Source organism: Fringilla coelebs, assembly GCF_963513975.1.
Source record: "Fringilla coelebs genome assembly, chromosome: 7".
NCBI lineage: Eukaryota > Metazoa > Chordata > Aves > Passeriformes > Fringillidae > Fringilla > Fringilla coelebs.
The window spans coordinates 28415157-28428994 of NC_140035.1; the positions used below are offsets into that span (position 1 = coordinate 28415157).

Below are 13838 nucleotides of genomic sequence, written 5' to 3' on the forward strand. Positions count from 1 at the left end.
AGTATTTCAGCTGTATCTAAGTCCTGTGTCAGCTGTGATGGTAGCTTCCAATAATTTTTAATATTTTTCAAGATCTCCCCAAATAAAAGTAATATCCAGAACTGGCTGTTCAGGGGAAAACAGTGAATACCAATTTACTGTCAAATATGTAAAATAGAAGAAATGGAGTGAAAAAAGAGAGATGTCTTCTTTCCCTTTTAATACTTCTGATATATCCTGAGTATCCTTGTAATTAAAAAGAAAAATGGGGTCAGAAGTATAATAATTTGATTTTTCCAGTTTATGACATCTCTCTTTTGATTTTTATCAGATCACAAACTCTCTAGGTTTTCAATGATCACTTTTTGCCCTGGGCTTTTTTGTATCATCTACGTGCATAAATAATTATTTAAAACATGCAGACCTAACGAGCACTCAGACATTCTAGCTAGCAATATTGAACAGTTAGGACTATATTTTAGCTGTAGGATCTCATTACTTTCTGCCTGCTGTTGATGCTCAGAACTGTGCAGTTATGTAATATGATGGTAGTTGTATTTTTGAAATACTGAATTTCATGATCTACTGGAATAAAATTAAATTTCTACAATGAGATACAAGTTTATTAATTAATGAACTAAATAATCTCAAAGACTTAGGATATAATCATGGTCATGTAAGTGAAAAGCTTTATTAGCCTCTCTTTGTTAATCAGTGGAGAAAAATAGAAATCCTAAAGAACTGATTTTTTCCTGGCTCTTGAATACTGTGACAGCTTTTATATTCATCTTTATCTTGGTGATAGAATAGGAAGCATCCAAATGTGTTGGCTTAACTTGGATCTGACAGAATGTTAGCTAATGGAGAAAAATCCTACGAATCAGTGAAATACCTTCTGAGAGAAATTCCATTATGTGGAATGCAGAAAACCTGATGAGTAGAAATTCTTGGAAATGTTCCAGCAGGAATAAAAAGAAAATGACATCTGGGCAGAAGGATGAAGCTTTTCTCTCATTTTTGTCTGCAGAGAAAAGGATGCCTCATGTCAGCTTTATCTGATTTTATTATTTTGTTGTATTTTTATTTTATTTTATTTTTTACTTTTCGTAGACCAAATCTGCTATCTGAATTAGTAGAATACGGGCCTGAAAGGAAGCTATTGAGTTAAAGAGCTATCCAGTTAATCCCTTTGTCTCAGGCCAAATCAGCTCCTGATGATCATGCTGAGTAAGTAGCTGGTGAGTTTTACTGGGAAGGGCCCATCTGTCCTGCTGGCAGAGGTGCACAGCAGCTCTAGAGGAGAGAAAAGCTCTTCAGTGCTGAAGCAGGGTAAGTGCAGAGTGGTGAAGCATATGAGTGAGTCATGGTTAACCATCACCCAGCTGCACAGGCAGGTTTTGCAGCCGACAGTGAATTCTGACTATTCTGCTTTTGCCAGAGTTTCTAGCAGCTTTGAAGGCAGTATGGGGACTGGAGTTCTACCTTATCCCAGAAAATATGCTGGTTTTGAGTTCTGTGCAGAGAATGATCTCCAAATTCTAAATTTATTCAAGAAGCATTTTCTCAGCCACTTTTAGCTCAGACAGATGGTCAGTGTGAACCTTATACTGTAGTGTTTATAAATCTTTGTACTGAACAAAGCAGTGTCACACAGTGTGTAATTGGAAAACCAGCATGTTTTCTGTTCTTTGTATTCTTTATGTGTTCTTCAGCCTGTATAATTATGGGGATTGCTTATCTCAGCATGGGAGAGGCATTTGAGAGATACACACCAACCATGATCTGAACGTGTCGAAAGGGAGAGCAATAGAGCTGGTGAAGGTCCTGTGAGGAGGGGCTGAGGGATCTGGGGGTGTTTAGCCTGGAGTAAAAGAGGCTCGGGGGAACCTTATGGCTCTCCACAACTTCGGGTGTCAGTCTGTTCTCCCAGGTAACAGGCAAAAGGACCAGAGGAAACGGCCTCAAGCTGCCCCTGGGGAGGTTTACATTGAATATTAGGGAAAATGTCTTCAGCAAAGGAGCTGTCAGACATTGACAGTGGTGATCCTGTGTTAGGCTAACGGTTGGGCTGGATGCTGGTAAAGGTCTTTTTCCGCCTAAGTGAGTGATCCCGTGAGTGGGGGACGTTTGGGTGTCAGTCAGGCAGGACAGTGTCTCCTGCCCGTGTGTCACACAGCTGCGGAGCCGCCGTGTGCGGAGCGCCGCCAAGGGCAGGGAGCCTCAGCGAGCAGCGGCGCGGGGACCGAAGGGCGCGGCGGGTTAATGAGCGCGGCCCCGGCAGCGCCCTGAGCCCCGGCCGTGTCCGCAGGGACCGGGGCCAGCCCTGCTCGGGGCCAGCCCTGCGGAGCTGCTTTACTCTGAGTGCTGTGGGAAGAGGCTGGGAGCAGCACCCGTCAGCCACATCAAAGAGCGCTACATAAACAAGAAATGAATCACTGCTAGGAGTAAGATAAACAGGGCAGCATGTGAACTCAGGTTGTTTTGCATGGTGGGGTAGGATTTTTTTTTGGTTATTCCTGTGCTGGAACTCTTGGACTTCCATTCATGGATATTTTTTTAACTGTTGAGTATTTGACTGTGTGAAATGGCCTGATGTTTCTTTTCAATCTCCTTTAGTGAAGAAGGCTGGGCAAGAGGAGTTTTCCTAGCTGTACGTTGTGTATTAAGTGGAACCATTTCCCAGTTCTAGTCTCTATACGATTAGTAATTGGGGGATGTATTTAGATAGAAATAATCCTGAACTTGGGCCACTTAGAGATTAAGAGGAAATCAGTTCTAGTTCTCTCTAAGCTTCTTGTCAAGTACTGAAGAAAATGCTGTGATACGGATAAGAAGCTTTGATACAGGTTTCACTTTTCAACTGAAATAGTTTGCTAAAGTTAGTATCTGCTGGTTTACTGAATGCCTGTATTTTCCTATGGTTTTAATTCAGGTTAAACATTTCAATTTGCCTTCATGAAACAATATGCTATGAAACACATGGCCAACTTGGTGTGATTCTCACTGACCTCACTGCTCTGACCACGTTCAGGCTGATGAGCTGAACTTCCATGGCAGGGCAGGTGCACACAGTTAATCCTGGGCATTGTCTTTACAGCATAGTCTGGGTGCAAATGCTGTTTCAGTGGTGCTTAGCAGGAACTGAAGGTGGGAGGATAATTCTTATTTTCAGTCTACGGTAGGATGTATGTGTTAATGTTCTGTTAGTTATTAGTGACAGACATCAGGAATTGTTAACCCAATGAACTAATTTCTTTTGTAGGCAGGAAGGCACTGTGTAAGGTTTTCATCTCTTTTCCCTGTTGGAAATAATTGAGGTAGTGGCTCTTTTTGCTCTTCTATCACTTCTTATGGATTGGGTTTCATGGCAATCATCTTTTCCCCTTTTACATATGAGTGTTATATATCTCTCTTTAAAAACATTCTTAATTAAAGTCACTGTGAGATACTGCATAGCAGAGTACTATCTGACATGAGGTTTCCTTTGAGGGCCCCTTTACAACCACTTTTAATGATTTAGAAGATGCTGTAAAAACTTACAAGTCCTGAATTGTTGGAGGGTTTGGGTTTTTTTTACCCACAATAGGAGCTCATTTACATGTGAGTTTAACTTGTTGGTTGCAAATTGATTTCAGTGGCTTTATGTGGTTTGTATCACACTTGGAATTATGAATGGGATCAAACCAGTTACCCAGCGTTTAGGTTCGTGGTTTCCTTTACTTTCAGAAGCTAATGTGTTTCACCAGAGTGACAGCCATTGGGACTTAGGAACATGGACTGTTTCCAAGGAGTTAATGTTTTTCTCGGGCTATTTTCATCTCTCAAACTGTGGCATAGTCCTGGCTAGTACAAGTTAATTCTCATGTGTCCTTAACCATAGATGAGTTTGTCCATCTGCCACATATAAATTTTCAATATGTTCCAACAAATGCCAGTTCTGCCCTAGGTACAGTGTAAGACTCTGCAGCTGAAGGAAATTTCTTCATCCCTTCTATTAAAACTTTGTCTTTAAACTGCACAAAACTTATTTTGCAGCGATTTTACTGCCATAAAACCACTGCATACGGTAGTTCAAAAAGACATAAATCTGTGTCTGTGGGACAGAAGACAAACTTCATAGTTCTCTGTCAGCCTTAGTTAATGCTGCCTGGTCTGGTGCTGAGGCTGTGGTTCCCAGGCAGGAGCACAACCTGCTTGCTGTGGTGGGCAGCCTCAGGAGCAAATTGGGACCTCCTGACTCAGGGACAGAACTCTCAGTGTGACATATAACACTTAAATGCAGTGTGTGCTGCCATATCACAGGGCTGATCCCTGTGTGTTTCACTGGCTTGTAGGGAAGGTGGTGGCTGTTTCTTACCCACCTTTCTGGTCTCAAAGCGCTCTGGGGTTTTCAGATCTAGCGAATAAAACTTTGCATAGAGAAATGAGATACTAACTTGCATGATTCTCATTAAAAATGGCCCTTTTTACCAAAGTTTCCCTTTTCTCTCTGACCCTTATGTCAGGGGCAGAATGTGCAGGAGCATGGCAGAGGAGGTAGTGAACCCTGCTGACGTTCAGCACCAGAAATAAAATGTGTATGCAGCCAAAATATTCCTCACATCAGGAAAGACTGTCATGTACTTTGTGAAGTAAATGTGGTTGTCTCTATCACTTCTGTATATATAGAATTATTCAACTGAATTTTTGTTTCCGTCCTTTTCTGCATTATTTAATGCTGAATCATATACAGTGTATGATATACTGCCCACAACTGGATAAGTTGAACTTTATTTTTCCCCTTCATTAGTTCTTAGTGTTTCAAAACATCTTCCATTTAAGAAAAGCTGAAAAACAGCAGAAATTTTTTTGTATGCTTGAAGAGTTAATATGCTGAAATATTATTGAAAAGAAAACTGAAGATGAGTTATGATTTATCGCAAGTTGTGAGTAATGTGAGGGCTTCTTTTCAAATGGCAGTAATTTAGATGTAGTAATGTAGACAGTAATGGATAATGAAACACAAGTGTACTGTGTGATGATATTGGCATGGCCCTTTCAGGGAAGACACTTCAGTGAAGTGTCTCCTCAGGGCTGGAGGAAAACAGTCAATGACAACTCCTTTGCTGAAGAAATTGCCTTGAAATTCTAAGGCCTCTGTTTTGTAATGGATGGAGAAGGACAACAAAAATTTGACTGCACAGATGAATGGACTAATTGGATATATATCTGTCATCTAAAGTACCTCAGTCAATGGTTTGGCATATTTTTGTGTGGCATAGAGGACCTCAGAAGCTAAGCTTTGTATCTTATAAGATGAAATCCTTACAAGATAATTTTATAGTAGCATAAACGTGGGATACGATATTTCTGCTGAAATATATCCAACCTTACGTCCAGTCTTCAACACTTAACTCATGCTGATCACACAGTGCATAGAGTATTGTTGAAACTACCATAAACATTGTGTACTGCTGGGATTTTTATGGTAGAAGGCAAGGTATTTTTAAGGTAGAAGTCTTTGCTCTTAAGGCTACTTCACTCTTAAGTCCACACTTACATTAGCTTTGTTACTGAGTCTGTTCTTCTTTCATAGATTGTCTTGGACGATTTGCTTTCTGCTCTTTTCTGGCTTATAAATGTTATTTCATGGTGTATGGCTAACTCTGAATTTTGTTGTAAGTGAATCATGGGGTTTTTTGTACACTCAGTTCTTTGCAATGGTAGAGCAATGAAGAAAAAGATTGTACTAGGTCTGTTTCAGGCTTCTGTGGGAACATTTTTGCACTAATACTTCTCCATTTAATAACTGACTGAGTCACCTCCTGTCTCACCTAAAACTGTCTTTTTTCCTTCGTTGTGATAGATCTCTGAACAACAACTTTTTTACGTGAGTTGACAGAAGTGGAGAGGAGATGGCCAGCTCAGCCCGAGAGCACCTGCTCTTCGTGCGCCGCCGCAACCCGCAGCTCCGCTACACCCTGAGCCCCGAGAACCTGCAGAGCTTGGCCTCTCAGGGCACCATGCCTGAGAACATGAACTTGCAGCGGGCCAACAGTGACACTGATTTAGTGACCTCGGATAGCAGGTCTAGTTTGACAGCCAGCATGTACGAATACACCTTGGGACAGTCTCAGAACCTCATCATTTTCTGGGATATTAAGGAAGAAGTAGATCCAACTGACTGGATAGGACTTTATCACATAGGTAAGTCAGAATTATGTTGTAATATTTTTGTTCTTCTTGCTGTTTTGTCACTTCATTTTTTCTTTTCTGATTTGTGTTCTGGCATGCTACAAAATTAATCTACAGATAAAGCTGAGGTACAACTGCAGAAAGTTGCCTTGGGTTCCTCTTTGCTTTTCTCCATGCAGTGAGCATGGAGAAGGCGTAATTCTAATTAATGTAGATCTGGTTCAACAGTGATCTTCTAGAAGATGAAATGTGTTATTCTTAAACAATAAATAGGCATACAATTTTCTGGTTCCACCTTTTCTGGTGGCTGGCTTACAGACTGGAAAATTTGAAGTATCACACCTATTATGTAACTTGATGTGCTTACAGTCCAGTGCTTATACATTATCTTGGACAAGTAACCTCTTATCGTTTGTGAAAAGCAACATTATCATTTGTAAAAAAGTCTTTGATTTTGTAGAACTGAAATAGCATCAGTTCTGAAGGAGCAAAAATGTCTGTTTACGAGGAATTCTTGTAGAAGGAAATCCTCTCCAGAGAGTCTTCTGTATGGGTTTCTTTGTGCTGTTCAGGCTATTTCATAGGAGGAGCTGGAACAAGCTCTAGGCTGCCATGCGAAGGCCTGTGGGTTGTGTGTGCATCAGCATATAATGTGACTCCAAAGGGGTGGATCAGGAGGTCAGTTGGTGCTGAGAGCACCAGTAACCTATCTGGGTTGTGATTTTCCTCTGTGGTTGTGTTCAGTCAAGGATGCAAACATCCCTGCTGCGTGTGTGGTTTGGAGCTGGCCAAAGGACAGCCTTTGTGTCCCTGCTAGGGAGGGAGCACAGCTGGTACCTGGAGCAGCGCATGGGCTTTAGTCACCTTCTCAAGAACCACTTCACATGCACTAAATTTAACCAGTGCACTGTTTCTAACCAGTGCTCACTAAGTGGGACTGATGGGTTCACTTGTTCCAAAATTGTGCTGCTTCTCTGGACCTAATAACTCATGTAGAGAGACTGGTCAGTTCAAACTGCCAGAAGCAGCTATAGCAGAAACTGATGGAGATAGTTCTGACCACTGAAGTTATATCTGGCTGGGACTAAGTGTAGTGCAATGAAACTGGCCTCAGTAAGATTTTTCAGAAACACTTGCCATGCCACCTTTGCCCAAGATGTTCCATCTCTGCATCACTTGATGTTACATTCTGTGTAGATGCTGTTTCTAGTTATCTTTTTTTAGTCTGGTATTTTTTTCCAACATTTCTGTAGTTCTACAAAGTGGGCATTATTAACTCGTGCTGTTGCAGTGCATACCTGGCTGTAAAAGCTGTATTGGAGTGCTGCATAAGCTGCAATCTCTCCTGGAACAAACTGTGGATATGCACTAACTTTTAAGTCACCTAAATAAAGTGTCTCCATAATAAACAGGAGTGGATCTTCCCAACAGCATTAGCAGCTGAAGTGTGATCTGTGCTGTAAAATGCACAGACTGCTAAATGAGCTGAAACATTCTAATTTAAATACATCGAGAGCTTCATCTGCATAGAGGTATAACAGTTTTTCTTTTTGTCTTTTTATGGTTCACAGCACTTCATTGATTGATATTCAATAAGCTAAAGTGCAGCATTTCTGTAAAATTCTTATTGGTTCTTATTCTAGGCTGAAAGTGATTTTTATCTTATTTTCATGATTAAAAATATATCTACGTTCAGTCTGTTGAGTCCCTAAAGCACAAAAAATCATTACATTAGCACAGGGTAAGAAACCAATAAGGAGCACCCAAATGTATGCCTTCTTGGGCCTAAACCTCCCATTATACAACCATGAGTATGTGAATGCCGTCTTGTTAATGGTGGAAGGTCCAGAAGCTTTTGTCTCCATTGCCATTTGAAATCCGTGGATGGTGGTGTGAGTTTTGATGGTGGTTTCATCATTCTGAATGATGAAATTGCACATTTTTTAACAACAGTGGTAAGGACGTACTCAGTCTGGTAAGCATGCCTATCTGTCTTTGATGTAAATGTTTTGCTCAACTCTTTCAAATGTTAAAAAACCCTTTTAATTTACATAACTTTTATAGCCACAGTTAAGGTAAGTTAAATTCTGCGGGTATAATCCAAGATTTTCCATCCTTTATGATAATAGCTGTGAAGTACCTCCAGTTTCCACTTATTCCTTTGTAAGCTGAGGACACTTCTTATTTTCTCAGGAGAGGCATGCTAGTTGGTGAAGATTTTTAAGAATAAAAGCTCTATTCTCAAACATGTTATTAAAATTTATTGTAGTTGCTTGAGGTTCTCCATCCTGGTCTTTGTTTAAAATGAAAATTATTTCATTTAAGTCTCCCCTTGGGCACGGGGTCCTGAAGGCACTGGGAATTGCGTGTGGTCACTAACACAAGGCAGCACTGGGGCTCTGCCAGCTTGCTGCTGTACCTCCAGTATTCCCACATGTCTTCTAGTAAAGCACCATTTTTTGAGGAGCTAGGAGCAGAAAAAGGCAAGTATTGTGCTTTTATTTTAAAACCCAAAAGCACAGTTCCCTGACTTTTTTTTTTAAATCTTCCTTGTACAATTAACTGTCATGCAATTTGGATCAGTGTTTCGAGAGGAAAAAGTGGTTGTTAATTCTGTGATGAGAAGGTTAGTATTCTAGAACTGAGCTCAGGAATTTGCACAGAGAGGTTTGGCAAAGGTCTGAAGCAATCCAGGTACATTTTCAGCTCAAGTTAAGTTTTGCAGAGTTACAGCCAGTATCAAAGGAATTTGAAATGGAACACTGGAAGCTGTCTTGCCTCTTCATTCATTAATTTTCTCAATTAGCATGTTCTCATTAGTTTTCTATAATGAGAAGGCAATTCTGTGCTTCTGAGTGTGGTTTTATTGCTCGGTTAGAGCTGCAGTGGCTCATGAGGAATCCCACCAAAGTTCGTAACAGAAGTTTCTTTATAAGAGGCTGAGCAGAACCCACTGCACACATTCACTCAGACATGGACTGATGCAGTTGGTAACAAGACTGTCAGTAATCACTGCCTCTGCTGTTAGTGCTTTGCAGGTGATTGATTGGCTTTCACTAGGGAATAGTAGATGGAGCTTTTCCAAGTACAGTACAACTTTCAGTGAAGTGTTTGGCCTGCTAAATAGTTATGAAAATAAATGTTACCTTTTTAAAATGAGAAAAGCCCAAGGGGAAAAACACAGAATCATCTTATTCTGAAGGAGTGATTTTTAGTTTATTTTTTCTTAAAGTGCATGTGAATATTTTTGGAGGACTTCTGGTTATTTTATTTTTAAAAAAGGAAGGAAGTCATAAATGAACAAATACTTTGTAGAAAAGACTGTGTTTTATGAGACATTAATTCACAGGATGCTCCTGTACAGAAACTATCAGTCTTTCATGTTTAAATGTAAGGAATTGAACCTAACTGAAAAATTCTACATAGCTAAATTCATGCTTGTTTTTTATAGACTTTCACATTTTAAAGAATGTTGTTAAATATATATGTGACTTTGTTCACTTGCCCCATACTTTTATCTTCCTCAGTTTCATCAATGTGCGTGTGAAAACATGGCCAGTTTTCTTGCTGAGGAACAGCTTTGTATGCATGTTCTTTTTCTTTCCCTGTGTATTCCTAAGGATTACCAGAAGAAAACTGTATGTGAGGGACATGGTGTATTCTGTGAAGGCAAACATCCTTTTTCCTGGCTATTTCTGGATTTGTACTGGCTGAACTTTTAAAAGTGTCAGTAGCACTTCTGGAACAGTCTTGTCCATCAAGTTTTGTTGAAGCAGCTTTCTGTCTGCAGAGGAGACGTGTGGGAGTGCAGCTAGCACAGCTGTGAAAGCACAGAGGGGTCCCACCGAGGCTGCAGGCAAGGCAGAAATGCTGTTTGCTCTCTTTGGGTAAATCAGGCAGCGCTGCATGAAACGTGAAATTGTCAAATCTGAAATGCAGGTTTAGCATTTTGGTTTCAGCTTTCAGCTCTGCCTAGAATGGACTTGTTTTTTCTTCAGGACTGGTAATGAGGATTGTCGCTTGAGAGTGACGAGCATGATGAAATTTGAAGAGGGGGCTTTTTAGTACAGATACTGGGCCTGTGCTTCCTTTGAGAAGTAGAGGTAAATTTTCAGTCTTTCTGTCCTAATAAGGAAGGAAGGAAGAAATCCTCTTCTCAAAAATTCTCAATTTTTAATTAGGGTTTAGACTGAAAACCACCATCTTTTGAAGTTGTAGAAGACTACAGAATTTAACACACATCCTCTTAGACCCACAAGGTTTTCTTGTTCAGTAACAATCCAGCTTTTGCTTTATTTTTTAAGAAAAGATTGTGGTTACAAGCAATATTTAATATGGTGGAGGTTGTTTTTTCCTCTATTTGTGAGGAATCTGCATCTTGCTATGACAAGAGTCGTCAAGCTCTGTAATCCTATGGCGAGTCAAGCTGTGCCAAATATTGGCCCTAGTTGGAATCAAAGAAGGTAAATGGATATTCAGTTTGAAGGAGCTATGAGATCCCAGTTTTCTTGCTACTGTGTTGTTACAGCAACAGGCTTCCAGGACTTCCTTGGAAAGTGAGGGCTGCTCAAAAAGATGAGCAGGTGGAGTCTCCACTGCTCATGGAATGCTGAGGGAAGTTGCATCTTGATAAGTGTTATGGGTTGTGATGAAGTCTCATATTAAAAAAACCAGGAAGTACAAAATAAAGAATAAAAAGTCAGCAGAGAGAAGCAAACCCTATTTCTGGTTAAAATAGATTATTTCCCATGGCCAAATTGCACAGGTTGGCCTATTTTTGTCCTAATTTACAGAGCCCTATTTATGAGCTGCATGCCCTCATTCTAGAGATCCTCAGCACATTCAAAATGCTGGCTGTCAAAGGTCATTGTATTTGTTTCCATTAGCTGCTTTACAGAACCTGCTTGGCTTTTTGTTGTACCTACATCATGGATCCAAAATAGAATTATAAAACCAAAGAAAAATAAAAAGAAACAAACTCGCCCCTGATGTGAAGTTATATAGGGCAATTTAGATAGGCTCTGGGTTTATACTAAGCTTCCTAGGGTAATGGAGTTTGGAGTCTCTCCTTTTCAGGTCAGACAGGATTAAAAAGAAAAAGCTTTTGCATAAACTGCCTTTAGTACGCTTAAAATAGAGGCTCACATTAGACAGAGAGATTATGAAATGTTAAAATACTTTATTCCTAGAAGATTTATTTAGTTTGCATTATAGAAAACATACAAAGTAATATCTTCAGTATCTTCCAGAAAATTCTGATTATTCACTTGATTTTTTCCCCTTCCTGTTCTGTTCTTTCCTTTTCTGTACTTTAAAACATGAAAAGTACTGTTCATGTCAGTTGACTAGTTGCTAGGCATAAAATCATTAATTTGTGGTTACTCCTCATTCTGGCTGCTGCTAAGGTCTGTAAACCACTGGTTTCAGTTTCTGTGTGGAAGAGTCTTTCCCCAGCTGGCTCCGTGAGAGTCTCTGGCTTTGACTTCCAGGACACTGGTACTGTGCTCTGTCATCAGCCATAATGCCAGAAAAAGCTGCCTTAATAATTTCATTTGCTGGTGATTTAGTGATATTTAGGGAAAGGCCACCTCTTGAGTGGGATAATGAAAAGTGGAGACAGTCTAATACAACAGCTGTATCCTAAAATGGGGTGAGGCTTCAGTGGTCTAAAAAAACCCCATATAATAAACCAAGGGTCTTCAGAAGCTTTCCCTCCAGGTACTGCATTCCAATTTTATTCTTTCAGTTCTTCCTAGGTCCTGGCCCACATACAAAGCTCTTTTTTCACCAACATGGAATTTCTCTTCTTCAGTTGTGAGCTGGTGAACTTTGTTCAAAAATCAGTATGGGCAGCATAATGCCATTTCTTTCCTGCAGAAAATTAGAAGATGTGGCTAGAAAGTGCTTTCTCTATGTATTTTTCATTGCATGCAGCAGATACCTGAAAAGATACTAGTTACATTAAAATATATACCTTTTTTTTGTTCTTGTAAGAAAATAATTAATTCCCTGCCAAAACTCTCAAAATCTAGGATCTTGCAGAATGATATATAAATTCAAGCTGTGACAGAAAAAGTCTTACCAGAACATCCAAACTTTTCAGTTAATTGTTTTTTTTTTTCAGTTTTTCATATGGCCCTGACCTGAAAACTAGACAAACGTAGCTGCAGGGAGGACATTTTCAGCTCTGTTGTCAGTATCTTTCCACTGCAAGAGGTTTTGGCATGACAACATTTATAATCCTTTGGATAGAAAGTGGTGTTCTCACAACCCTGCCTTTTTGAAGTGACTCTTCTAGCAGATGGGAAGATGGCAAATACAAACACTGGGTAATGAAAAACAATGTAGACCTCTGGATTTGTAATATTCCCTTTTACCATAAAACTGCCTTATGTCAGCTTGTATTTGAATTTGTTTGAAGGAGGTTGGATTTAATTTTTTTAAAAGACATTTCCAGTGCTGTTTTCTATCATTAAATCAGCGTGCTGTACAGTACTTTCAAAATAATTTGGAAAACCAGTTATTCCAAGTCAGTGATAACTGAATTGAAAAAGGAATTGCATAAATTCATCTATTGATTTTTTTTTTCATGTGAGAAATAGATTATGGATTAGTTTTGCATTATGCATAGTGTTAGAATTCCTCCTGTACATTTTTTATGAAGTCCTTGGCTCCTGTGTCTGTACAGATTTATCAATGACTGTAAGAATCTGAATTGAGATGTGTTATAAGCTGAGTGTTAAATGGGATATGTTAAGGATGTGACTGGTGTAGGTAAAGCCAGTGGGACGTGAAAAGATGAGACACAAACATACTAGGACTCTGAAACTAATGCAGATATATTTAATACAGTTTTTAATATAATCTGATATTGGATACACAGGTTCTTAAATTATAACTGGAGGAGATTAACCAAGGTGCCAATACTGATTTTGATAGGCCCCCTTCCCTAGCAAAGCTCATCAATTTATGCTGTTTGAAGGATGGAAAAGACACAGAGAATGGCCAGATCTGAAACTGCTCTGACGTGAAAAACTTTTCAGGTGGGTCAGAGTGGTACCGAATTCTTGTAGGATTTTCCATTTGGCATGAGGGAGGTTCTGGTTTGGGGTGAAGATGCCGGAGCTGTGCAGTTCCACTGACTGCCAGTGCTCACCCTGTGGGCACAGCAGGACCTGGGCACGGCTGCACTGGCAACGTTTCCTGTCTCCGTGCCCAGCAGCAGCCAGGACTCCATCGCCCTCACTGTAATGGGCTGCTGATTTTCAGGCAAGCAAACCCTGTGCTTCTGAGCTTTGTTTCAAGAGATCTGCCTCCTTTGTGCGGCAGTCATTCAGAGTTAGTGTCAAACTGTTCAGTCTTCCATCGTGTTTCAAGTCACTGATCACTAATGTGTCAGTAGTCCTAGAAAGTTCATAAAAATCAGTAGGTTCATTGCCCTTGTCATTCCTACCCTAACCTTGGGAAAAAATGAATCCTTTATATTCCAGTGTGTGGTAATGCAAGAAATGAACCTATAATTTCCATATAAGTAAGATAGTCATTCTGTATGTACTGTAGTAAGGCAAAGAGGAAAGAGACAGATGTCTATTCAGATATGGTATGAGCTCCATTAAATGCATGCTTCCTTGAGAACTTAAACTTCATATGTTGGTCAAAAAGGTAGTTCATGTGACTTAAGTCAG

General features: G+C 39.9%; 1 protein-coding gene across 1 annotated transcript in view; it reads left to right on the plus strand.

The window, feature by feature from the left end:
* The window catches only part of HECW2 (HECT, C2 and WW domain containing E3 ubiquitin protein ligase 2), a 144604-nt gene that overhangs the window by 38633 nt on the left and 92133 nt on the right, over positions 1 to 13838 (plus strand). Inside the window, exon 2 of the mRNA XM_084209761.1 lies at positions 5825 to 6165. Within this exon, the coding sequence (XP_084065887.1) occupies positions 5874 to 6165 (292 nt within the window). The 5' untranslated portion in view covers positions 5825 to 5873. The remainder of the gene's footprint in view (positions 1 to 5824; positions 6166 to 13838) is intronic.